A 26,068-nucleotide genomic window follows, 5' to 3' on the forward strand; every position below is an offset into this window, starting at 1 on the left:
TCCGTCACTGTGTGTTTCCTACAGATGGATTCAGGAGGAGAAATCCAACAGAGAGATGTCCCCGTCCTCTGTATTCCCAGGACTGTCCAGAGGAGAATCACAATGTCACGGAGAGTCATCAGGTAGACGGTGCTGAGCCCTGTACCGGATCTGTATATGGGGGGACATTTCTGATTGAGGTCATAGATGTCACAGATTTTGGTGGTTTCTTGTATTGTGCTGATTGTTACATCTGATATATCAGGAGGAAGATCCAACTAAGAATAAAGTGAAGGACGAGACAGAAGAAGAAGCGATGACGGGGGGGGATCAGCCGTGTGTGAGTGACGGGAAGGAGGAGATTCCGGTAGATGTTTCCACAGGTGTGTAATAATGACCGGCGTGTGATGATGATGATGATGACCGGCGTGTGATGATGATGATGACCGGTGTGTGATATTGTATGAAGTCTCCGGTACAGTGAAGCTTTATCTGCTGTCCTCATCACAGCAGAAGCGTCCGGTGATGGCGCGGCTGCTCCTGTAGAGTCCGGCTGTGCACTGATGAATACCGGGGCCGCCTTCACACCTCTTCTTTATGATTTAGGAATCACATATTAGTTTTCCTTTACCTTCTATAATATTCTTTCCATCCTTTACGTCCATATTTTCCTTACACAAGTCCCTGCTGTCATATAAATGACTGAGCTTGTGCTCCAGGTTATGAATCTCCCTGTCCTATGGATCTCGGGGATGTAGCAGCCTCTGCCTGGTGCTGACGAGTGACGACACATGTCACATGTAGAGTCGTCCTACCTGTCGCCTCTGTTTGCCTCCCACTGCCTCCTACACTGAGGCCGGCGTTCTGGTCCCTCCTCATCCAGGCCGACCGCCCGGTGGCATGAAGACCCCTATGGTAAGTCAGTAAGTGCCATGCTATGGAGGTGTGGGTCAGAGATACTGCTGTCGTCCCTCTGCCACTATGGAGGCCATCTTGGATGTAGGAGGACCAGAACACCGGTCTCAGTCGGAGGCAAGCGGAGGACACCAGGTAGGTGACAGTACATGACAGATGTTTAGTCCTCTGTGCCGGGTGGAGAATTGCTTCATCATAAAAGGGATTAGCAGCTCATATCTACAAACAGCTGCGATGGCCGCATCTAGAGTTGTCGTTATCTTACATCATGTTGGTTTTTGAGATCTAGTTCAACCAACGTATAAACATGGAGACTAAATACTGCCCAGAGGGGGCGCCCTTCACCATGCACGGATTATATCCCCTGTCAGCGTCTCATTTATGGTGAATCTTGTAATATGGAGAGATTCACTATATGGAGAATAGTATTGGGCCACACGCATTAATCACTGCATTCTGGCTTCTCCTTCAGGCCCTGTTGTCCCCCCGGTGTATAACATCCAGCCCTGTCCCACCCCCCAGTATATAACATCCAGCCCTGTCCCACCCCCCAGTATATAACATGTGGCTCCTTGGTATGTATGGGTTACAATTTCAACTGCTGGGTATATAGATCCTGGGGGGCATACTCAGGGGGTGATATGTGCAGGACAGGCCAGATGTTATACAGGGGTTATATTCACAATAACCAGGGTGTACTTTATTATAAGAGCACATTGTGATTTTGGGAACGTCCCTTTAGAAGAATCTTCACTCTCGGTCTCTCCAGACAAACAAGATGTCGTCTAGGAATCGTCCCCCCATCTGAGCCTCTAACGTGAATAAATAATTCTCTTTCCAACAGTAAAATACATAAATTACCAAAAGAAGGTAAGAAGACGTCCTCATCCAGGTTCCGAAAGTTTTAAGTTTTTTTTTTTTTGTTTTTTACCATTAAATTGGATGAAATTCTTTTTCCGACAAGAATTGTTACCAAAGAATGAAACTGCTGCTCAGATTCCCGGCCGTTCCTCCGACATTTATGAATGACATGATAACCGGGTGTCACCGTTCTCCATACATGTGTCCCCACACTTCTGACACTCAGCGCTGATTGGACAATGTAGGGGAACAATGGTAACGCCCAGTTGTCAGTATTTCCTTACATTTATAGGGTGAATAGCAGAAGAACTGCACAGCTTAGTGACCAATAACATTATGACTCCGGAAATGAGAGGACGAGAAAGTAAAAAAATCAATAAAATAATGTATCTGTAAGGCCGATAATGGGGGAAATGATTTACAGATAAAATGACCAAACAACTTACAATCCTAGAATGTTCTGGTTGGAGGGGACCACCTCCAGGGTCCCCGTATCCAGCCCCCTGCTCAATGCAGGACTCACCATCTCAGACAGATGTCTGTCCGGCCTCTGTTGGATTGTTTCTTCCATTCTTGATGGTTTATTTCTCATTACTGACCTCGCTGTATGAGGAGCTTTTTTGTGGGGGATGAGTTGTATTTGTCATCTTGTTACTTTATCATCTTTATTCTGCTGTTATTTTTTAGAATTTTTCTCTCTTCATGAGCTGCACAAGTTGAGTGATAAAACGACCGTCCACCCTGAGACTGAGAAGTGACTATACGGTTATCATATATAGACTCCCTTCCTTGTGTCCTCCATTTGCCTCCTGTAACGGTGAACCGATGGAGGAAACCTGGCAGGTCCTAATAATAAGGCTCTTACACACAGTCTCCATACAGCCGGTCCCAGAGGTTTCCCGGCTTCCATCTTTTTACCACTGTACAGTGATCTGGACTTACAGCACAGACACCGGGGCTGCTCCACATAGTAGTGCTGGCTGGTAGAGCGAGCTGGCAGAAGAAGGCCGACATGTCAGATCTGACCCAAAGATGGCAGGTGCTAGACAATCAAGAAGCGGGACGAGGTCAGAATCAGGAAGCCGAGTAAGAATGGTCCTGTAGATGGAGGCCTAAGTCATCCCGGGGTATTATGGAAGCCAGACAAGGTTACCAGAGACAAACAGGAGCAATGAAAGCAGGTGCAGAATACATCTGTAACTGGTGACGCCCCGCAGACTGCTGGGAGATTAATAGGATGTGGCGCTGCCCCATAGGTCACAGCACAGGAAAGGCAGGGGAGGGTGGGGTAGACGTATTACTGCCCTCCCCATACCACTGCACTGGCCGCCCTGGAAGCCGGGGGAAGGGACCACCGATCTGAGGGGGCAGCGGAGGGCAGAGGACCCCATAGGGGACTGTACAGGGAAATGTGTAGTGTTCAGTCCCGGGGTGGAGGGTCTCTGTAACTGCGGTAATACAACTGATCCAAGCCAATAACAATATATTTATTTCATTTTCTTTTAGGACTTTTCTACAATAAATACTTTGTTTCTTTTCAGACATTTTTGTGTTGCCAAATCCTGGCGGCCATAAACCATAAGCGATGTATTGTTACATGGTGACAGTATTCCTCATTGTTCCCATATAATATACACAACGTCCTGATCAGTCTTTATTACACAAGAATAAGAGGAATAAACTTCATGAATTGTAAGAATAGACGAGATGGAAACAGGAGACTTTGTCCCCGGAGTCTCCACAGAAATCTGTGTACTTCTTCTTCCGTCTCAGGATTCTCGGTTCCGGGGTAAAATCTCTATTCAGTTAGGAAACATTGTTCCATCACTGAGATCGGAGGTGACGGCCGCTCCTGATAAGATTCTGTGTAGGGGGAGGGGAGAGGAGGGCGGGGCTAGAGGCCGAGCTCCTCCCATCTACATGGACTCTGACCAGTAGTGACCGTCCTCTCCTATCTCAGTAATGGGACGCGTACACCCGGCGTCAGAGGCTCAATGCAGTGAGGAGGAGAAGCCGCGCGCATGCGGTAGGTTTGTCATGTTCTCAAGCCCCCAAAGCCGTGATGACATGCTAAGTGGGACGACTACTCTGGGGTCACGAACGCCTCATCGACAAGTCAAAGGCCTCATTTACATATCATAAACTTTAGAAATACAATACTTTTTCTAAAGATCTGTTTGTGTGTTTAATGTAATAGAGATGTTAGGCGGAGAGTTTATATCTGCAGACACAGCTGCTGCGGGTTCTGGGGGCACAGGGAACGGACAGTTTCCCTTTACACATAATTTTTAAGGACATACAGTACAGACCAAAAGTTTGGACACACCTTCTCATTTAAAGATTTTTCTGTATTTTCATGACTATGAAAATTGTACATTCACACTGAAGGCATCAAAACTATGAATTAACACATGTGGAATGATATACTTAACAAAAAAGGGTGAAACAACTGAAAATATGTCTTATATTCTAGGTTCTTCAAAGTAGCCACCTTTTGCTTTGATGACTGCTTTGCACACTCTTGGCATTCTCTTGATGAGCTTCAAGAGGTAGTCATATTTTCAGTTGTTTCACACTTTTTTGTTAAGTATATAACTCCACATGTGTTAATTCATAGTTTTTATGCCTTCAGTGTGAATGTACAATTTTCATAGTCATGAAAATACAGAAAAATCTTTAAATGAGAAGGTGTGTCCAAACTATTGGTCTGTACTGTATATTTAGGGTTTTGGGCAGGGGCGGATGTATCACATGTGCACTAGGTTCAGCTGTATATAGACCAAGTAATGTAAGGAGGCTCCAGGGGATAAGGAGGATCCGTGGTGTAGGGAGGCTCCAGGGGGTAAGGAGGATCCGTGGTGTAGGGAGGCTCCAGGGGGTAAGGAGGATCCGTGGTGTAGGGAGGCTCCAGGGGGTAAGGAGGATCCGTGGTGTAGGGGAGGCTCCAGGGAATAAGCAGGCTCTGTGGTGTAGGGAGGCTCCAGGGAATAAGCAGGCTCTGTGGTGTAGGGAGGCTCCAGGGGATAAGGAGGCACCATGGTGTAGGGAGGCTCCAGGGGATTAGGAGGATCCATGGTGTAGGGAGGCTCCAGGGGATAAGGAGGCTCCGTGGTGTAGGGAGGCTCCAGGGGATAAGCAGGCTCTGTGGTGTAGGGAGGCTCCAGGGAATAAGCAGGCTCTGTGGTGTAGGGAGGCTCCAGGGGGTAAGGAGGATCCGTGGTGTAGGGAGGCTCCAGGGGATAAGCCGGCTCTGTGGTGTAGGGAGGCTCCAGGGGATAAAGAGGATCCGTGGTATAGGGAGGCTCCAGGGGATAAGGAGGATCCATGGTGTGGGGAGGCTCCAGGGGATAAGCAGGCTCTGTGGTGTAGGGAGGCTCCAGGAGATATGGAGGATCCATGGTGTAGGAAGGCTCCAGGGGATAAGCAGGCTCTGTGGTGTAGGGAGGCTCCAGGGGATAAGCAGGCTCCGTGGTGTAGGGAGGCTCCAGGGGATAAGGAGGATCCGTGGTGTCAGGAGGCTCCAGGGGATAAGCAGGCTCTGTGGTGTAGGGAGGCTCCAGGGGAATAAGCAGGCTCTGTGGTGTAGGGAGGCTCCAGGGGGTAAGGAGGATCCGTGGTGTAGGGAGGCTCCAGGGGATAAGCAGGCTCTGTGGTGTAGGGAGGCTCCAGGGGATAAAGAGGATCCGTGGTATAGGGAGGCTCCAGGGGATAAGGAGGATCCATGGTGTGGGGAGGCTCAAGGGGATAAGCAGGCTCTGTGGTGTAGGGAGGCTCCAGGAGATATGGAGGATCCATGGTGTAGGAAGGCTCCAGGGGATAAGCAGGCTCTGTGGTGTAGGGAGGCTCCAGGGGATAAGCAGGCTCCGTGGTGTAGGGAGGCTCCAGGGGATAAGGAGGATCCGTGGTGTCAGGAGGCTCCAGGGGATAAGGAGGATCCATGGTGTGGGGAGGCTCCAGGGGATAAGCAGGCTCTGTGGTGTAGGGAGGCTCCAGGAGATATGGAGGATCCATGGTGTAGGAAGGCTCCAGGGGATAAGCAGGCTCTGTGGTGTAGGGAGGCTCCAGGGGATAAGCAGGCTCCGTGGTGTAGGGAGGCTCCAGGGGATAAGGAGGATCCGTGGTGTCAGGAGGCTCCAGGGGATAAGCAGGCTCTGTGGTGTAGGGAGGCTCCAGGGGAATAAGCAGGCTCTGTGGTGTAGGGAGGCTCCAGGGGGTAAGGAGGATCCGTGGTGTAGGGAGGCTCCAGGGGATAAGCAGGCTCTGTGGTGTAGGGAGGCTCCAGGGGATAAAGAGGATCCGTGGTATAGGGAGGCTCCAGGGGATAAGGAGGATCCATGGTGTGGGGAGGCTCAAGGGGATAAGCAGGCTCTGTGGTGTAGGGAGGCTCCAGGAGATATGGAGGATCCATGGTGTAGGAAGGCTCCAGGGGATAAGCAGGCTCTGTGGTGTAGGGAGGCTCCAGGGGATAAGCAGGCTCCGTGGTGTAGGGAGGCTCCAGGGGATAAGGAGGATCCGTGGTGTCAGGAGGCTCCAGGGGATAAGCAGGCTCTGTGGTGTAGGGAGGCTCCAGGGGAATAAGCAGGCTCTGTGGTGTAGGGAGGCTCCAGGGGGTAAGGAGGATCCGTGGTGTAGGGAGGCTCCAGGGGATAAGCAGGCTCTGTGGTGTAGGGAGGCTCCAGGGGATAAAGAGGATCCGTGGTATAGGGAGGCTCCAGGGGATAAGGAGGATCCATGGTGTGGGGAGGCTCAAGGGGATAAGCAGGCTCTGTGGTGTAGGGAGGCTCCAGGAGATAAGGAGGATCCATGGTGTAGGGAGGCTCCAGGGGATAAGCAGGCTCTGTGGTGTAGGGAGGCTCCAGGGGATAAGCAGGCTCCGTGGTGTAGGGAGGCTCCAGGGGATAAGGAGGATCCATGGTGTCGGGAGGCTCCTGGGGATAAGCAGGCTCTGTGGTGTAGGGAGGCTCCAGGGGATAAGGAGGCTCTGTGGTGTAGGGAGGCTCCGGGGGATAAGCAGGCTCCGTGGTGTCGGGAGGCTCCAGGGGATAAGCAGGCTCTGTGGTGTAGGGAGGCTCCAGGGGATAAGCAGGCTCCGTGGTGTAGGGAGGCTCCAGGGGATAAGCAGGCTCCGTGGTGTAGGGAGGCTCCAGGGGATAAGGAGGATCCGTGGTGTAGGGAGGCTCCAGGGGATAAGCAGGCTCCGTGGTGTAGGGAGGCTCCAGGGGATAAGAAGGATCCGTGGTGTAGGGAGGCTCCAGGGAATAAGGCGGATCTGTGGTGTAGGGAGGCTCCAGGGGATAAGGAGGATCCGTGATGTAGGGAGGCTCCAGGGGATAAGCAGGCTCTGTGGTGTAGGGAGGCTCCAGGGGGTAAGGAGAATCCATGGTGTAGGGAGGCTCCAGGGGATGATGAGGATCCGTGGTGTAGGGAAGCTCCAGGGGATGATGAGGATCCGTTGTGTAGGGAGGCTCCAGGGGATAAACAGGCTCTGTGGTGTAAGGAGGCTCCAGGGGGTAAGGAGGATCCATGGTGTAGGGAGGCTCCAGGGGATAAGGAGGATCCGTGGTGTAGGGAGGCTCCAGGGGATAAGGAGGATCCGTGGTGTAGGGAGGCTCCAGGGGATAAGGAGGATCCGTGGTATAGGGAGGCTCCAGGGGATAAGGAGGATCCGTGGTGTAGGGAGGCTCCAGGGGATAAGCAGGCTCTGTGGTGTAGGGAGGCTCCAGGGGATAATCAGGCTCTGTGGTGTAGGGAGTCTCCAGGGGATAAGGAGGATCCGTGGTGTAGGGAGGCTACAGGGAATAAGCAGGCTCCGTGGTGTAGGGAGGCTCCAGGGGATGATGAGGATCCGTGGTGTAGGGAGGCTCCAGGGGATGATGAGGATCCGTGGTGTAGGGAGGCTCCAGGGGATGATGAGGATCCATGTTGTAGGGAGGCTCCAGGGGATGATGAGGATCCGTGGTGTAGGGAGGCTCCAGGGGATAAGGAGGATCCGTGGTGTAGGGAAGCTCCAGGGGATAAGGAGGATCCGTGGTGTAGGGAGGCTCCAGGGGATGATGAGGATCCGTGTTGTAGGGAGGCTCCAGGGGATGATGAGGATCCGTGGTGTAGGGAGGCTCCAGGGGATGATGAGGATCCATGGTGTAGGGAGGCTCCAGGGGATAAGGAGGATCCGTGGTGTAGGGAGGCTTCAGGGGATAAGGAGGATCCGTGGTGTAGGGTGGTTAATGGAATAAGGAGGCTCCAGAGGATACATGGAGGCCCATTTGCACTACAGGTTGCTCACATACTCGAATCGTTCCACTTTCTACCACTGTAGATTTTTCTTCTCAGACATTGGGAGAAGGACTCCCCTGGGTACTGTAATTAGGATTTAACCCTGTAATATGACTTCGGTGCTATTTCATTCTTCTAAGGATTCGTATCATGTCCTTACTGGGGTTGAGCGAGTATGTTCTGTCCGAGTATGCTCGGGCCGAGCTCCGAGTATTTACAGCTGCTCGGTGATAAGGTTAGATCGCTCCCATGTGCATGATTTGCAACTGTTTGACAGTTTTATTACATGGGAGGAATGTGTAAGAAATAGACATTCCTCACATGTAATAAAGCTGTCAAACAGTCGCAAATCATGCACACGGGAGGGATTCAACCTTATCACCGAGCAGCTATAAATACTCGGAGCTCGCCCGAGCATACTCGCCGAAAGGGTTAACAGAACATACTCGCTCAACACTAGTCCTTAGGCATACTGTGGACATGATTACGGCGGCCACCTTTATGAGGCCCACCTTTGTGATTAGTCAGTCTCATTTGCATGCAGTAATAAAAGATTAAAACTCAATTTTTAATTGCGTGGACAGTTTTCTACACTAAGGGCGAGATAGGAAGCTTGAGAGAGTGAAATGGCACTGGTGGTACATTAAGGGGGTAAATCCTGATGACAGGTTCCCTTTAAGAACTGTCTATTTGCTGTCTAATCTCTGCCACCCCTGACTTGTGCCAATGTCAGAAGTTTATAAGTGTTATTCACTTTACCCGTCATTGTGTTAATGTTATGGCATGTAGTTGTCTTCCTTATTACCGGTACTTTGACTGACGAGGGTCTTCATTGTGAGATCCAGAAAATAAATGTGTAAATCTCTTTGGATATGATTTTTTTAACAACATAAATCTGTCTTTCATCCTTATAGGAAATCCTTGTGAGAATAAAGGTTTATCACTAAATTGTAAAAAAGAAGATATATGGGAGCACTCTAATGGAGGAAACCTCATCACCCTTCCTGCACCTTCTGGACTTCACAGCACTTCACTTTCTTATAATCCTCCTAATCATGAGGAATCATCTCCTGAGCAATCTCACATTGTTATCACAATTCCAGATGACACAGATACAAGATTTCAGTGTGACAAGCAATTTACTAAAATCTCAGATTTATTAACACACAGAAAACACAAAGGAGAAAAGTCATACTCCTGTTCAGAATGTGGGAAATGCTTTACAAATAAAACAAAACTTGTTATACATCAGAGAAGTCACACAGGAGAGAAGCCATATTCATGTTCAGAATGTGGGAAATGCTTTACAGATAAAGGGAATCTTATTTCACATCAGAGAATTCACACAGGAGAGAAGCCGTATTCATGTTCAGAATGTGGGAAATGCTTTAGACATAAATCAAGATTTATTATACATCAGAGAATTCACACAGGAGAAAAACCATTTTCATGTTCAGTATGTGGGAAATGCTTTACAGATAAAGGGACTCTTATTAGACATCAGAAAACTCACACAGGAGAAAAGCCATATTCCTGTTCAGAATGTGGGAAATGCTTTACATATAAATCAAAATGTGTTAGACATGTCAGAATTCACACAGGAGAAAAGACATTTTCATGTTCGGAATGTGGGAAGGCCTTCACAGGTAAATTAAGTCTTGTGTTGCACAAGAGAAGTCACACTGGGAAGAAGCTGTATTCATGTTCAGAATGTGGGAAATGCTTTACAGATAAATCAAGATTCATTAGACATCAGAGAATTCACACAGGAGAAAAACCATTTTCATGTTCAGTATGTGGGAAATGCTTTAATGATAAAGGGACTCTTATTAGACATCAGAAAACTCACACAGGAGAGAAGCCATATTCATGTTCAGAATGTGGGAAATGCTTTACAGATAAATCAAAATGTGTTAGACATGAGAGAATTCACACAGGAGAAAAGTCATTTTCATGTTCGGAATGTGGAAAGGCCTTCACAGGTAAATTAAGTCTTGTGATGCACGAGAGAAGTCACACTGGGGAGAAGCTGTATTCATGTTCAGAATGTGGGAAATGCTTTCCAACTAAATCAAGATTTATTATACATCAGAGAATTCACACAGGAGAAAAGCCATTTTCATGTTCAATATGTGGGAAATGCTTTACTGATAAAAAGACTCTTAATAGACATCAGAAAACTCACACAGGAGAGAAGCCATATTCATGTTCAGAATGTGGGAAATGCTTTAGATATAAAGGGAGTTTTATTAGACATCAGACATTTCACACAGGAAAGAAGCCGTATTCATGTTCAGAATGTGGGAAATGCTTTCCAGCTAAATCAGGATTTATTATACATCAGAGAATTCACACAGGAGAGAAGCCATTTTCATGTTCAGTATGTGGGAAATGCTTTATTGATAAAAAGACTCTTATTAGACATCAGAAAACTCACACAGGAGAGAAGCCATATTCATGTTTAGAATGTGGGAAATGCTTTACACATAAATCAAAATGTGTTAGACATGAGAGAATTCACACAGGAATGAAGCCATTTTCATGTTTGGAATGTGGGAAGGCCTTGACAAGTAAATTAAGTCTTGTGAAACACGAGAGAAGTCACACTGGGGAGAAGCCGTATTCATGTTCACTATGTGGGAAATCTTTTGTAAATAAATCGTATCTTGTTAGACATGAGGGAAGTCATACAGGAAAGAAACTGTAATCATGTACACTGTGTGTTTTAAAATTTTTAATAAAATTGCTCAGAATAATGAGTACACCCCCTTTGATAAGTAAGATTGTCATTAATATCTCACTGAATACCAGAACAATTTCTAAAATTTTCCTTTCCCCCATGACCAGCGCCACACGAGAGAGGGAATTCACCCAATAAGGACAGAAAGCGTACTGAATAAGAGGGCTGCACCTCTACCCCGCATCATTTTGGTTTCCTGTCCATGAGTGAACCTGAAGCTGAAGAATCAGGAGAGGAAAGTTAAAGGAGAAACTTACCCAGGCCTTGCCTGGAAGAAAGGCTCCTTGTCTATAGTGCCGTGTCGGGTCCTGGAAGCACCACCGCTGGTTACTTGAGGGCTCATGTAGATGCGAGCGCCGAAGTCCTTTTGGATGCCTGCTGGCCCCAACAATGTCCCAGGCTTGCGCATGTGCAGGACGCCCTGGGATTGGTGCGCCCTGATGAAGAGCATGCCGGAGACTTCTGACCTGAAGTGTTGGATTTCACTTCCAGGGGGTCTGGAGAAGGCATGCACAAGGGGGTGGGGGAGTTGCTGTGGCTGGTCCCTCTTTTAAAATCACGCCTGACTGCCAAAAGAGTGGGTTTGCTCTGGCTCTCCTTCCCCACGTGATATGGAGGAACGGCAGTGCCAGGATCAGAGTTCACACAGCAATGGCAGTCTCATGAGTTGCAGAATTGACAGTACCACCAACCATGAATAATGGTGTGATTTGATCCTGCCTCTGAATCTGGTACCCTTATTAAACTCCAGAATGCTGACTGATCTTTGTGAAATTTCACCATGGTAATTAAGTCCCTTTTTCTTGTCTCTAATTACTAGGAACGGCTTAAGAAATGTGGCACAAAAGAATAAGGAGTGTACCCTTTGTAGGGATAAGTTACCTGACTTGTGGCAGAAAAGACTCTGTGCAGATTGTATACAGAAAACCACATGTGAAGAATCCACTAACTTCATGGATTTGAGATCCGTGATCAGGGCACAAGTTAAGAATTCCCTTGAGACCCTTATTCATAAAAAAAGGAATAGAAAAGGAAGGAAAGGGTCCAAAAAATTATCACCTGATTTAGATGAATCTATAAAGTCGGAAGGTGAATGTGGATTGGATTCTTGTTCCTTTTCATTCTTTAATGGCGATACAGGGGGTAGGCCGTGCTTTCCTATAAAAGTCGCAGATAGGTTGATTAAGGCTGTGAGAGCTACCATGGGCATCTCGGATGCTAAGACCCCCAAATCCATACAAGAGTTCATGTTTTGTGGATTAGAGCAAAAAAAAAAGAGGCGCATATTTCTAATTAATGAAAAGATTCAGGCTCTCATTAAGAGAGAAAAACGAAGAGAAAGGGTTCACTACCATCATCTTCTAAGAGAAGATGCCAAAACAAGACTCGTGGAATAAGATCCCAAAGCTAGACGTAGCAGTGGCCAATTCATCCAGAAAATCTACCTTGCCTTTTGAGGATGTGGGTATTCTGAAAGACCATCTGGATAGAAAGGCAGATGGTTACTTAAGACACACCTGGGAGTCCTCGGTGGGTGCCCTGAAGCCAGCGGTCTCTACGACCTGTACAGCCAGATCTATGATTATCTGGTTGCAACAACTAGAAGGTCAACCGAAGGATAATGTCCCAAAGGAAAAGATCCTGGCTGATGCAGGGAGCAGCAGCTTTTATTGCAGATGCCTCAACAGACTCAGTGAGGCTGGCAGCCAGGTTAGCGGGCCTCTTTATTGCCACTCGTAGGGCGCTATGGGTAAAAAGTTGGCCTGGGGATGTCCAGTCAAAGACCAAACTGTTCAATCCCATGTGATGGGGGCTTTCTTTTTGGTCAAGTTCTGGATGACATCTTGGACAAAGCTGGAGATAAAAAGAAAGGATTCCCCAGTTTGTCTATCCCAGAATACAGGAGTACTTTTTGGAATAGAAGATACAGCCGGAAAAGACCTCCTAGGGATCAGGGAAAATAGGAAGTCAGAAGACTAAAAAAAAGGTTTCATGTTTGCAGGGCCGCCTTCAGGGGGAAGGAAGTCTTCCCAGTGATGTCATTCCCCCGGAAGGAGGAATGCTTTCCCTCTTCCTCCATGCGTACGAATAAAATTCATCCCATGTCAGGATTCTAGGGATAGTGGAAGCAGACCTAAAATTGGAATTCCAGACTATCCTTCCACCCCTGCGAACCTTCATGGTGACACCTCTCAGAAGGTCTTCCAAGCAATAGTTAGTCCTGGAGGCAGAGTTTTTGGTCCTCTTGGAGGTACCCATAGAAGAATAAGGAAAGGGATTATATTCCCCCCTTTTCTTGATAAAGAAGCTGGATGGCACTTTCAGAACTATAGTAAATTTGAGAGGTCTGAACAGATTTCTGGTGTATCAACCCTTCAAGATGAAGTCAAAACAATCGGCTGTAAAACTTCTGTTTCTAGGTTGCTACATCGTGACGACCTGCGCCGCGGTCAGCTGACTGTGATGCGGGTGCCACGTGATGCCGACGCCACGGGCCGCCCCGCCTATCATGACGCATTATGCGTCATCAAAGGTCCTCAAACCTATCGATCAGACTATGGACATCCGGTTTTTTACACACTTGGTGATTGGCGTGGGCACATTTAAAAGGGATCACATTGACACTGACACATACCCCTTGACTAAGGTTCGCCGAAACGCGCGTTGGGGTGGATGTACACCATCCAGCCGTTGGTACGCTCCTGGCTTCCTGTACCCAAGGTAGCTATATATTTTATCTTCATACGGAATCATGACTTATAAACTACCCTGCTTGTCGGCAGAGGGAAGCATGAAGTGCTCTACAATGTCCTGGTAGACGGCTGCGCTGACTTTGGTCTTGATAAAACACAGTGGACCTACACCAGCAGATGACATGGCCCCCAAACCATCACTGATTGTGGAAACTTCACACTAGACCTCCAGCAGCTTGAATTGTGGCCTCTCCACTCTTCCTCCAGACTCTGGGGCCTTGATTTCCAACTAAAATGCAAAATTTACTTTCATCTGAAAACAACACGTTGGACCACTGAGCCACAGTCCAGGTCTTCTTCTCCTTGGCCCAGGTAAGACGCTTCTGGTGTTGTCTATTGGTCATGAGTGGCCTGACACAAGGAATGCGACACTTGTAGCCCATGTCCTGGATACCTCTGTGTGTGGTGGCTCTTGAAGCAATGACTCCAGCAGCAGTCCACTCCTTGTGAATCTCCCCCAAATCTTTGAATGGCCTTTTCTTAACAGTCATTTCAAGGCTGCAGTTATCCCGGTTGCTTGTGCACCTTTTCCTACCACACTTTTTCCTTCCACTCAACTTTCCATTAATATGCTTGGATACAGCACTCTATAAACATTGAACAGTCAACTTCTTTACCAATGACTTTTTGTGGCTTACCCTCCTTGAGTGTGTCAGTGACTGCCTTCTGGACATCTGTCAAGTCAGCAGTCTTCCCCATGACTGTGGAACCTACTGAAACAGACTAAGGGACATTTTATATGCTTAGGAAACCTTTACAGGTGTTTTTTGTTAATTATTCCAATTTATTGAGATAATGACTTTTGTGTTTTCATTGGCTGTAAGCCATAATTATCAACATTAATAGAAATAAACGCTTGAAATAGATCACTCTGTTTGTAATGACTCTATATAATATATGAGTTGTACTTTTTGTATTGAAGAACTGAAATAAATTTACTTTTTGATGATATTCTAATTTTATAAGAAGCACCTGTAGATGCAACCACAACCCCTTTTTGAAGTATAGGAACCGGTTCACAATTATCTCCACCTCCAGGAAAACATTGAGATAAGGCATCCGCCTTAATGCCCTTGTTCCCCTGCCTTTACGTGACAGTGACAAAAAAGTTAAACCTGGTAAAGAATAACGCCCATCTTGCTTGTCTGGGCGTTAGACGTTTTGAAGACCCTAGATATACCAGATTCTTATGATCCGTGATTACCATAACCGGATGAAATGCCCCCTCCAAAAAATGACGCCACTCCTCAAAAGCCCACTTGATTGCCAACAGTTCTCTGTTACCAATGTCATAATTTCTCTCAGTGGGCAACAGCTTTTTAGAAAAGTATGCACACGGATGTCATTTACCAGGACACGCACCCTGCGACAAAACAGCCCCCACCACCACTTCAGACGCGTCAACTTCTACAATGAATGGCTGAGTGACGTCAGGTCGTATGAGAATCGGCGCAGATGCAAAACACTCCTTTAGGGTATTAAATGCCTCCCTTGCTGGACTGGACCATTTTAGAATAGTCTGTCCCTTTCCTGGTCCTATCCGTCAGAGGTTTGGCTACTACAGAAAAGTTTTTGATGAACTTGCGGTAGTAGTTAGCGAAACCCAAAAACCTTTGTAACGCCTTTAAATCCTCAGGACGCTCCCTATCCAGTACCTCCTGAATTTTTGCCGGATCCATGCGAAAACTGGTGGACGATAAAATATAACCCAAAAAAGGGATTTCCTCAACCAAAATCATGTATTTCTCTGGCTTGACAAATAATTTATTGTCTCTGAGTATCTGAAGGACCTGCCTGACATGTACCTGATGTGACTCAAGGTCAAGTGAATAAATTAATATGTCATCAAGATAGATCACCACAAATCTTCCTGCTAGGTGTCATTAACAAAATGCTGAAAAACGGCTGGAGCATTAGTTAACCCGAAGGGCATCACAAGGTTTTCATAATGACCCTCAGGCGTGTTGAAGGCCGTCGTCCACTCGTCCCCCTCTTTAATACGAATGAGGTTATATGCCCCCCTGAGATCCACTTTAGAAAACCATTTTGCACCCACAATCTGATTAAATAGGTCCGGGATGAGAGGGAGCGGATATGAATCCCAGACCGTGATCAGATTGAGTTTGCGGAAATATAAGCAGGGGCATAACCCCCCATCTTTCTTCTTAACAAAGAAAAACTCTGCAGCAACAGGGGATGAGGATGGTCTGATATGACCTTAGCCAAAATTTCCACAATATAGTGCCTCTCCGGACCCGAGATACTATACAGTCTGCTCTTTGGCAGCTTGGCTCCAGGAACCAGATTAACAGCGCAGTCATAAGAACGATGGGGAGGGAGTTCTTGACACCCCTGTTCCGAGAACACATCCTCAAAGTCTAACAGGTATTTAGGCACGGACTGGGTATCCACCCTAGCCAGCCGAGTGCCCAAACAGTGACCATGACAATACTTGCTCCATTTAACCACCTCCTGCGTCTGCCATTCTACTACAGGGTTGTGCAGCGGGAGCCCCAGTAGTCCCAGAACCACAGGAGAGGGCAGGCCCTCTAGCACAAAACAGTCAATACATTCTGAGTGTATGGCCCCAACCTGTAAATGTAACCCTCGGATTACTTGAGAAAAATACCCCCGGCTCAAGGGTATGTGTCTGGACAGTGTTTGCGGTTTGAGGCCCTGGGCCTGGACGAACTCAGCGTCAATCAAATTAAACCCCGCCCACTGTCCAGAAAGGCTGAAATGGTCACTTTATTTTTGCCCAGATGGATCTCGGCCGGCAGGAAGAATTGAGAACCACTCACGGAGGCGACACATACACCTGGGTTGCCAACCTCCCCGCAACCCGAGTTCATTGGTTTTCCGGCGGCTGTTTTACGGCGAGGTAAGGAAGGACAAGCACCTATGTAATGACACCTCCCTCCACAGTAAAATCACACACAGCCCCTTTATGCCCAAACTCCAGTTTGATCCCTAGAATGAGTTGCCCCACCCAACTGCATGGGCTTCTCAGATGACTCAGACCAGGGTTCCCTTAGCCCTGGATCTCCCGCACATTGGGGTGTCCCTTTGTGTCTCTGGCGAAGACGCCGATCAACCTGGATCGCCAGAGACACGGCCACTTCAAGGGAGACTGGAGTCTCATATAATGCAAGGGTATCCAATAACCATGCAGACAGCCCTTGACAAAATTGGCTATGGAGTGCGGGGTCATTCCACTTAGTGTACGTGGACCAACTCCGAAACTCAGAGCAATACTCCTCTGCCGGCCGGTCTCCCTGCTGCAGCTGACGTAGCATGGATTCAGCCAGGGAGAGACGGTCGGCGTCGACGTATATTAGACCCAGGGTAAGAAAAAATTCCTCCACTGTCCAGAGAGACTAGGAGTCCGGCGGGAGAGAAAAAGCCCATGCTTGGGGGTCACCTTAAAGGAGCGCGATTACTATCCCCACCTGTTGCTCCTCGGTACTTGCGGAGGTAGGAAGTAACCGGAAGTAAAGCTTACAGGCCTCCCTGAAAACTACAACCCTGTCACACCCCCCAGAGAACAATCTTGGCCTCTACTAGGGGTTGCCTGGAAGTAACGGTCCCCAAACCTGACGTGTTAGGGTTCTGAAAAACTACAGTGTGTAAGTCTGCTCACCCTATTCCCCGGGATACCTCTGAAGATGAGGATGCCGAGGCCGCCACCCTCACCCTAACTCCTGAGTTAGCCCTCCACTTCTTCTTCTCCCCCACCCAGGGAAGAGCGGCGCTACTGTGTACCGAAGTACACCCACCCAACAAACAGGGCAACACATACAGGGATAAACAGAAAACTCCAGGCACACAAAATATTCTTTCACAAATAGCAGAGGGAAGCACCGGGGTGTGAAGGTAGGGGGAATAGACTAAAATGGAGAAGGAGCATTAGTTACAGGATCCATCGGTCGTGGTTGGTGATGTCTAACAGCTGTGATCAGAGCCTTAGTTACAGGATCCATCATTCTTGGTTGTTATCATCTTGTAGATGTGATCAGAGCCTTAGTTGCAGGATCCATTGGTCGTGGTTGGTGACGTCTTGTAGATGTGATCAGAGCCTTAGTTACAGGATGCATGGGTCATGGTTGGTGATGTCTTGTAGATTTGATCTGAGTTTTAGTTACAGGATTCATCGGTTGTGGTTGGTGCCGTCAATGAGATGGGATTGGAGCCTTAGTTACAGGATCCATAGTTCGTGGTTGGTGTTGTCTTGTAGATGTGATCTGAGCCTTAGTTACAGGATCCATAGTTCGTGGTTAGTGTTGTCTTGTAGATGTGATCTGAGCCTTAGTTACAGGATCTATCTGTCATGGTTGGTGTCTGTCTTGTAGATGTGATTGGAGCCTTAGTTACAGGATCCATTGGTCGTGGTCGGTGACGTCTTGTAGATGTGATTGGAGCCTTAGTTACAGGATCCATCGGTCGTGGTCGGTGACGTCTTGTAGATGTTATCGAGTCCTTAGTTACAGGATCCATCGGTCGTGGTCAGTGTCATCTTGTAGATGTGATCTGAGCCTTAGTTACAGGATCCATTGGTCCTAGTCACTGTAGTCTTGTAGATGTGATTGGAGCCTTAGTTACAGGATCCATCAGTTGTGGTTGGTGTGTCATCTGGGCCGGGGGATTTGTCAATGTTTAATTTGCTAAGACGCAGGCGTACTTATTTTTGCGTTAAACTAGTTATGTCAGGTGGTGAACTTTGATTTTTGCCTTGTTGAAAGATCCCTAGATGATTCATTGGTGAACACGGATGAAAAGTGACTGTTTGTATCTCTGCCTTTTCTTTGTCCTCTATAATTATTTTGCTATTATCGTCTTTTAAGGGGCCGATACCATCCATTCTTTTTTTATTTTTGGCATTGGGATTTTTTGTGATTTATTTTAATGTCGCTGGTAATTTGTTTCTCTGTAGATAACTTTGCTACCTTGATTTTCTTTTTTACATTTCTTATTGAGATCTTTAGGCTATGTTCATACATTGCGTTTTTGCTGCATTTTTTCCCGCAGGCAAAACCTGCCCTCTTGGCAGTAAAGAAGCTGCCTCAAAAAAGCAGGTTTTGCTGAGTTTTTGCTGCGTTTTTTGTGCTTTTTTTACAGCGTTTTTGTCACTGTACATTTGTCTCTTTTGCGTGCTGATAAAGTTTAATGCAAAAAAAAACCTTATTCAACTTCCTCAGGTTTTGGCATCAAAAACACTGCAAAACCTGATACCTGCGTTTTTGCAGTGTTTTTTGCACTACTCATTGCTTTCAATGGGTGAAAAAGGCTGAAAATACGCTGAAAGAAGTGACATGCTGTATTTTTCAAAAACCAAGGTATTGCACGAAAGATTGAGGACAAAAAAAAAACAAGCTATGTGCATGAGATTTCTGAAATCTCATACACTTTGCTGGTACGGTAAAATGCAGCTGAACATTTGCATAAAAACGCATTAAAAAAACACTGAAAAATTGCAACGTGTGAACATAGCCTTATACTCCTGAAATGCTATTTCTGTATTCTCAGCCTTCAAGATTTGGAATGCCCTTTGTTTTTGTCTTATTAAACTTTGTACTGTCTTATTTATCTGACGCGCCCCCTGGGCCGTGGGGTACCCGGTGCCGGACCGGTAGATGCTGGGGGGATGTCACAGTGGCGGTGACCAGGTCCGTGACACAGGGCGGTCAATAAAAAGGGGTTATTGATAGGAGATTTATAGTGATTGTATAACGTTTGTGACGCCACCTGTGGTATGCGGCTAAGGGAGCCGCCGCTGCGGAGCCGGTCCTCTGGAGCTGATGTTACTGCAGCAGGGATGGTGTGGCTCTCCACAGGTAGAGCTAGCTCCAGGGCAGTGTAGATGTTATTAGTTATGCTGGGCGTTGTAGTGCAGGGGTTGATGGTGCAGCAATAATCAGTCCACAACTTAATGGCGGTTTCCTCTTAGCTTTACTGGTGGTGATTACACAAGCTGGGACTAGGGTACTGGCTAGAAGTGGAAGTCCGGGCAGCCTGGAAGCAAGTAAAGAATCCTCCTTGCCAGGTGAAGTTGGAGGCCTTCCCTTTCCACTAAACTCTTTGGCCCTGCTGCTTGTAGCTGTGCAGTGGCCCTCGTCCCTGAGTGCAACGTCTTTGTGCTCACCCATATGGCTGCCAGCTCGGGCCTTTCTGATGCATCGCTCCCATGTGGTGGTGCTGGGCCCTGCGGTGCTGCTGAGCCTCCGGGCGTCTGATGGGGCTAGGAGACCTGCAGTCTCCTTCCCTCCGGTTTCTGCTGCTGGGCCTTCAGTGCCCCCACAGCCTCGGACTCCGGTGTCCAGTTCCTCTGTGCTGGTTCTTCTGGGGTGAGCTGCTGCGCAGCTCCAGTCCCCAGCTCCTCTCTCCTCAACGTCCTAACTTCAACTCCTCATACTAAGACTAACTAACCCCGCCTCCAGATCCCAGTTGCCTAGTCGAGAAACTCCCCTTGCTGGTCTGGAGCCAGGAAAGTGTTGCATGCTTAGTAAAACCTGATTAGGGGACCCCTGCTTGCTCCCAGGCATGGCATCACCTCTTGTGAGGGAGGCAATGCCACTGTGGCAACCGGACCCCTGGGGTGCCACATTCCCCCCTAGTTACTCCCGGACTGAGGATACATTTTAAAATTAACAAATAACAATTTACATTACAAACAGGTTCCAAAATCAAAAATTACAAAAACCTAACAAAAATTGAAAGCAGTCACTGCGACGCTTAGTCCTTACGCCACAATCCTGGTAACTGTAATTTGGCTGGTGGGAACCGCATCAACCCACTTTGTGCATCGTCCCTGGGCGTGGCTTCAGGGCACTCTTTCGTTGGGCCTGGTCTTCAGCCACGCCTGCGGTTTATTTTCTAGGCCTATTAGCAACTATTTTCAATATTGTCCTGACCACACCTAGTCCTGTGGCCCAATTGTCCATAAATTCAACAAATATACTTTTGCAAGACTATTTAATGGGTACAACTATAAACAACATACACTTTAGTTCTCTTATACTTTATATAAACTGTGTGTTTCAACTGTTCAGGACATATCTTCAAGTAATCTCTTGAGACTGCCGCTGAAGTTTCCCCTCCATCTTTGCTGATGAGGCACATTTTGGTGTTGTCGTAATTCGAGGGTAGGACGGTGTATGGCTCAACCTCCCACTGGTCATCTAACTCGTGGACTTGTCTTTTCCTCTTAAGTACCTGTTCTCCAGGTGATAAGGGAACGGCAGGTGCGTGCTGATTGCAAGTTTTCTCTTGCTTCTGTCTTGCCTGGGACAAACTTTTCTCAACACGTTCTTGCACCTTGCGGTATTGTTGCTGCCGCTTGGTATCCCAATCCGCATCTGGTGAGGTCGTCTCTGGTGTTAAGACTCCCATGTCTAAGTCGATGGGTAGTCTACTGTGGGGGTCGTGATGACATTCCACTCGTCCTCCAGTCACTCCAAATTCAAACTATGAGCATGGGTCAACCATTCAAAGAATGAGTCAGACAACAAGCTGGTTCAAGCTCAGAGCATGCTCAGAAGACTACTACAGTCAACGTCCTCAGCAATGTTCTGCCTTTATTTTTTACATGCACAAATCTAAATACACTACATAATGGGGAGGGGATAGGGGTTGTCCGGGGCGGGGTAAGCCATGAAAGTCCAGTGTCTGGCCACTCCTGATTGGTCCACATCTCCTTATCTCAGTCTCTGGGCAGATATTGCAGCCGTCAGCTTATAATCTTGTTTCATTTCTCTGAAATAAGTCTTGACAACACTGGAACTGTCTTAGTTTAAGTTTCGATTTGAGTAATTACGTAGCAAGGAAAGCTTATTGTTATATGACACAAAATGGTGGTTAGTACATTAGCAAAAAAGCGTATAAAAGTTACAAGAATATAAAAGTTACAAATATATATATTCTCTTTTACCCTGACACTACCAGGTCTTGCTCTCATCAGGTAAGCAGGTGTACAGTTGGTGGAGTTCACCGGGATGTGATTATATAGGTCCACCAAATCTGGTAACCTCTCTGGCCACAGGCTACGTTCTTTAAGGGGCAACGTCTTCAACAGGTCTATCACCACCTGGTTCATCTTTTCACACAACCCATTGGTCTGGGGATGATACAGCATCGTCCTTATTTTCTTGCAGCCGTACAAGTTACAGAATTCCTGGAACACCTCTGCTTCAAAGGCTGGACCTTGGTCGGTAAGCACCCATTCAGGATAATCGTGCGGGCGACAAAAGTGCTGTTGGAACGCTTTGGCTGCCTTCTGGTCTTTTACTGGCACTACTGCCAGGAACTGGGAGTAGTGGTCTACTATTGTTAGCGCGTAGACATAGCCTGACCTGCTTGGGGCTAGCTTCAGGTGGTCCAAGGCTACCAGTTCTAGCGGCTGTTTGGTGATGATGGGCTGCAGGGGAGCCCTCTGGCTGTCACAGTCTTTTCGTCTCAGGTTGCATGGACCACATTCTCGACACCATCTCTCGATTGCTTTCCTCATGCCAGGCCAGTAGAATCGCTCACGTAGCAGGACTTCCAACTTCTTCCACCCGAAGTGTCCTGCTCCATCATGGTACGCTTCTAAGACCATTGACGTATCCCGCCTCGGGACTACCACCTGCCAGACCAGTTCATGTGTCCGGGACTTGATGCTTCTTCGACACAGCTTTCCTTTGTAGATGAACAGTTTGCCCTTCTCCTTCCACAACTGTTGGGTCTCCTGTGGAGCATCTGGATCAGGGTACGAGTCAGCTTGCATCAGCAACTCCTTGACTAGGTGGACAGTCGAGTCGCTATCCTGCGTTTATGCCCATCCATGGTGGGGCAATGGGTTGAACGTGGCCTCTCTGTTGGTGGAGCTCTTGTCCTTTACACAGTGGGAGCACTGGGTCACCCCATGATGATGGAAAGCGGGTATCTCTATCTCCTCCAGCTCTTCTCCCCCGTCTGGCAAGTTGGGCATCCTGGACAGCGCATCAGCATTTGCATTTTTATGCCCCGCCCGATACTTGATGGTAAACTCGTAGTTAGACAGTCGGGCCATCCATCTTTGCTCTAGGGCACCAAGCCTCGCAGTCTCCAGGTGCGTCAGCGGGTTATTGTCCGTGAAGACTGTAAATTTGGAGGAGGCGAGATAGTGTTTTGAAGCGCTCTGTTACAGCCCAGACTATGGCGAGAAATTCCAACTTGAAGTAACTGTAGTTGTCGAGGTTCCTTTCCGAGGGCCGGAGCTTCCTGCTGGTGTAGGCAATCACTGTCTCTCTGCCTTGCTGTACCTGGGACTGCACTACTCCCAATCCCACGTTGCTGGCATCTGTATGGAGTATAAAAGGTTGGCCATAGTCGGGGTAGGCCAGCACTTCGTCTCTGGTCAGAGCCATCTTCAGTCGGGTGAAAGATTCGTCTTCTGGTTTACCCCATTTGAATGGAGGTTTCGGGTTCTTGGCCTTCTTGGACTGGCCTACCAGGAGGTCCTGCATGGGTGCTGCTATCTTGGTGAAACCCTTGATAAATCTCCTGTAGTAGCCTACCAGCCCGAGGAACTGATGTACTTCCTTGATAGTGGAGGGTCTTGGCCAGTCCTTGATTATGGTGACTTTTTCAGGGTCTGGCGCTACACCTTTGGCGCTTACGACATGATCTAGGTACTGCACCTTGGGCTTCAACAGGTGGCATTTGGACGGCTTTACCTTCAGGCCAAAACCAGATAGGGCTTCAAACACCTCGGCAAGGTGCTCCAGGTGGTCTTCATATGTCTTCGAGTAGACAATTACGTCGTCCAGGTACAGCAGGACAGTTTCGAAGTTCTTGTGTCCTAGGCAGCACTCCATTAACTGCTGGAAGGTTCCTGGGGCATTGCAGAGCCCGAATGGCATGCAGTTGAACTCGCTGAGGCCCTTTGGTGCTGTAAACGCGGTCTTTTCTTTGTCTGCCGTTGCCACAGGAACCTGCCAGTACCCACTGGTGAGATCCAAAGTGGAGAATTAATTAGCAGATCTTAATGTAGCTAATGACTGCTCAATCCTGGGTAATGGGTAGGCATCCTTATGTGTAATGCTGTTAATTTGCCTGTAATCAACACCCATCCTCATTGTACCATCCTTCTTTCTAACGAGAACTAATGGAGCTGCCCAGGGGCTACAACTATCTCTTATCACCCCAGCCTCCTTCATCTCCCGTAACATTCCTTTGGCACATTGATAGTGAGCTGGGGGTACAGGCCGGTACCTCTCTTTAATGGGTGGATGATCTCCTGTGGGGATATGATGTTGGACCCCTTTTACCTGCCCAAAGTCTAATGGGTGTTTACTGAAGACCCACTCATACTCTTGGACCACCCGGTATACTCCATGCTTTTGGTGCAAAGGGGTGGAGTCAGTGCCCACTTGTAACTTCTGACACCAATCCTCCATCTGTCCCTTGGAACCATTATCCTCCGCCGGTTTGGATGGAGGCAAGGGTTCCACTGTCTTTATTGAGTTGTTACTGACAGTGAACAGCTTAGCAATGGTAGCATACCTGGGTAAATGGACCTCTTTCTCCCCACAATTCAGGATGCGTATCAGTACTCTCCCCTTGAGGACATCGACCACCCCCCTGGCTGTCAAGATGGTGGGCCTACTGTCAGAGTACACGGGTTCTACCAGGGCCTGATAATCTTGACCACTGAGACCAATTGCTGCTCGACACCATATCAACATTTCACTCCTAGGGGGCATTGCAATGGGGAACGGATCACTCATCCTGACACTGCCAATTTCCCCTCCAGACAGCTCTACCTGTTGTCTTTTCATCAGGGCTCTGATCTCCTTTTGCAGAACCCGCTGCTGACTGGAACTGGCAGTCTCTGAGACCTATTGCAACAAAACAATAATTTCTCCAAGACAATTTTCTATCACATTAGTGCCTAAGGTTATCATGGGATAACTTTCTCGGCGATCAATATCAACAATAATCATTCCTTGTGATGGCAGTTCTACTTTGCCAACTTTTATGGTCACCTCTTTATACCCCACCTGAGGCAAGGGCTGACCATTGCTGGCACAGATGTTAAGATGTTCATCTGGACTGTGGGTAATGTCTGAATCAGTCCAGTATTGCTTATAAAGGATATATGGCATCGTGGTCACCTGGGACCCAGTGTCCAGCAGTGCGTTCATTGGGATGCCATCAAGCACGACAGGTAGGACCGAGCGTCCTCCCACATACTTGTCTCGCCAACTTTGTGGGCCTGGTCGTCTTACTCCTGGGGGTTGACCCTCTGCCCCAGGTGTTGCTCGTTTAAATTGCAGTAGTGTCCCACCTTTTGACAGCGGTGGCAGATGGGATGTCCGTCCTGGTCGTAGCGATCGCTGTTCCTCCCTCTGGTCGGTGGAATTCTTCTCTGTCGTCGCCACGGGATGTCATCTGGACTGGAAGCCAGCTGGATCATTTCCTTTAGAGACACTTGCATGGCTTGCACGGTTTTAGTTAGTGTAGCCACACTTTTGGTCAGCTCCTGGACCTGAAGGCGTAGGTCTGCAGATGGATCATTATCTAGGGTCTGCGCGTCAGCCTCCACAGGTGCTGGGGGAAAGGACGCCACCTCCTGGTGGTATGTGATAGCTGGGCGCCGGAGGGATGCAGTGCCGCCCTGGGGTTGATTCTCGCAGTACCCGGATGGCTCTGTCTTTAAATTGTGCAAAGTCCAGATCAGGGTTTTGCAGAGCCATAATGCGCAGCTGTGTCCTGTGAGCGCTGGATAGGAGCCCCTCAACAAACTGCTCAGTTAGCAATCTGTCCTCATCTTGCACACTGTCAGGGTCTACCTGTTTGATGGCCCGCAGCGCCTCCTGCAGGTTTAGAGCATAGTCCCGTACACTGTCCTGCATCCTTTGTTTGCACCCGTAAAACTTCATTTTAATTTCTGCTACAGTGTGGGTGTCAAAGGTATCCTTCAATCCGGCCAGTATTTCTTTTACAGTGCCTTTGTCTTTGCCTGGCCAGGACTTCACCTCCCTCTGGGCTGCACCGATTAGCTGGCCTATGAGGATGCTGACTTTTTGCTCCTCAGACAGGGGGTACACTTTAAACAAACTGCGCAGTCTCTCCTCAAAGTCGTTCAGGGTGTGCGACTCCCCTGAGTACTGGGGCAACCACGCCGCCCCCGGTATGTACGGCACTGATAAAGGCATTACAGTGGCGGCGGCCGCGCCTGCGGCTGAATCCTCCATGTTGGGCATCTTCCTCCCCCCTAGTGAACCTTAGCCAGGTCCTGGGCATCTCCTCACGCACCAGTATGCTGCTCTGCAGGCGGAAGGATCTCTTACCCGGCGGTTCCGGATCGGGGCCTCTTGTTTGCCCTCGGCGGGCGGCAAACCACGTGATAATACAGTTCAATAAAGTCTATGGCACACAGGACCCGGTTATACCGGGCTTCGTGAATCCTGTTTGTGACGCCAAGTTGACGCGCCCCCTGGGCCCTGGGGTACCTGGTGCCAGGCCGGTAGATGCTGGGGGGATGTCACAGTGGCGGTGACCCAGTCCGTGACCCAGGGCGGTCAATAAA

General features: G+C 48.2%; 1 protein-coding gene across 1 annotated transcript in view; it reads left to right on the plus strand.

Moving 5' to 3' along the window:
- Window positions 1–267: 267 nt before the first annotated feature.
- The window catches only part of LOC141220402 (uncharacterized), a 121,456-nt gene continuing 95,655 nt past the window's right edge, over window positions 268–26,068 (plus strand). Inside the window, exons 1-2 of the mRNA XM_073666328.1 lie at window positions 268–362; window positions 8,943–10,693. Coding sequence (XP_073522429.1) covers window positions 296–362; window positions 8,943–10,693 — 1,818 coding nt within the window. The 5' untranslated portion in view covers window positions 268–295. The remainder of the gene's footprint in view (window positions 363–8,942; window positions 10,694–26,068) is intronic.

This window comes from Phyllobates terribilis, unplaced genomic scaffold (genome assembly GCF_046119375.1).
Source record: "Phyllobates terribilis strain yellow unplaced genomic scaffold, ASM4611937v1 Scaffold_291__1_contigs__length_2406647, whole genome shotgun sequence".
Classification (NCBI taxonomy): Eukaryota; Metazoa; Chordata; class Amphibia; order Anura; family Dendrobatidae; genus Phyllobates; species Phyllobates terribilis.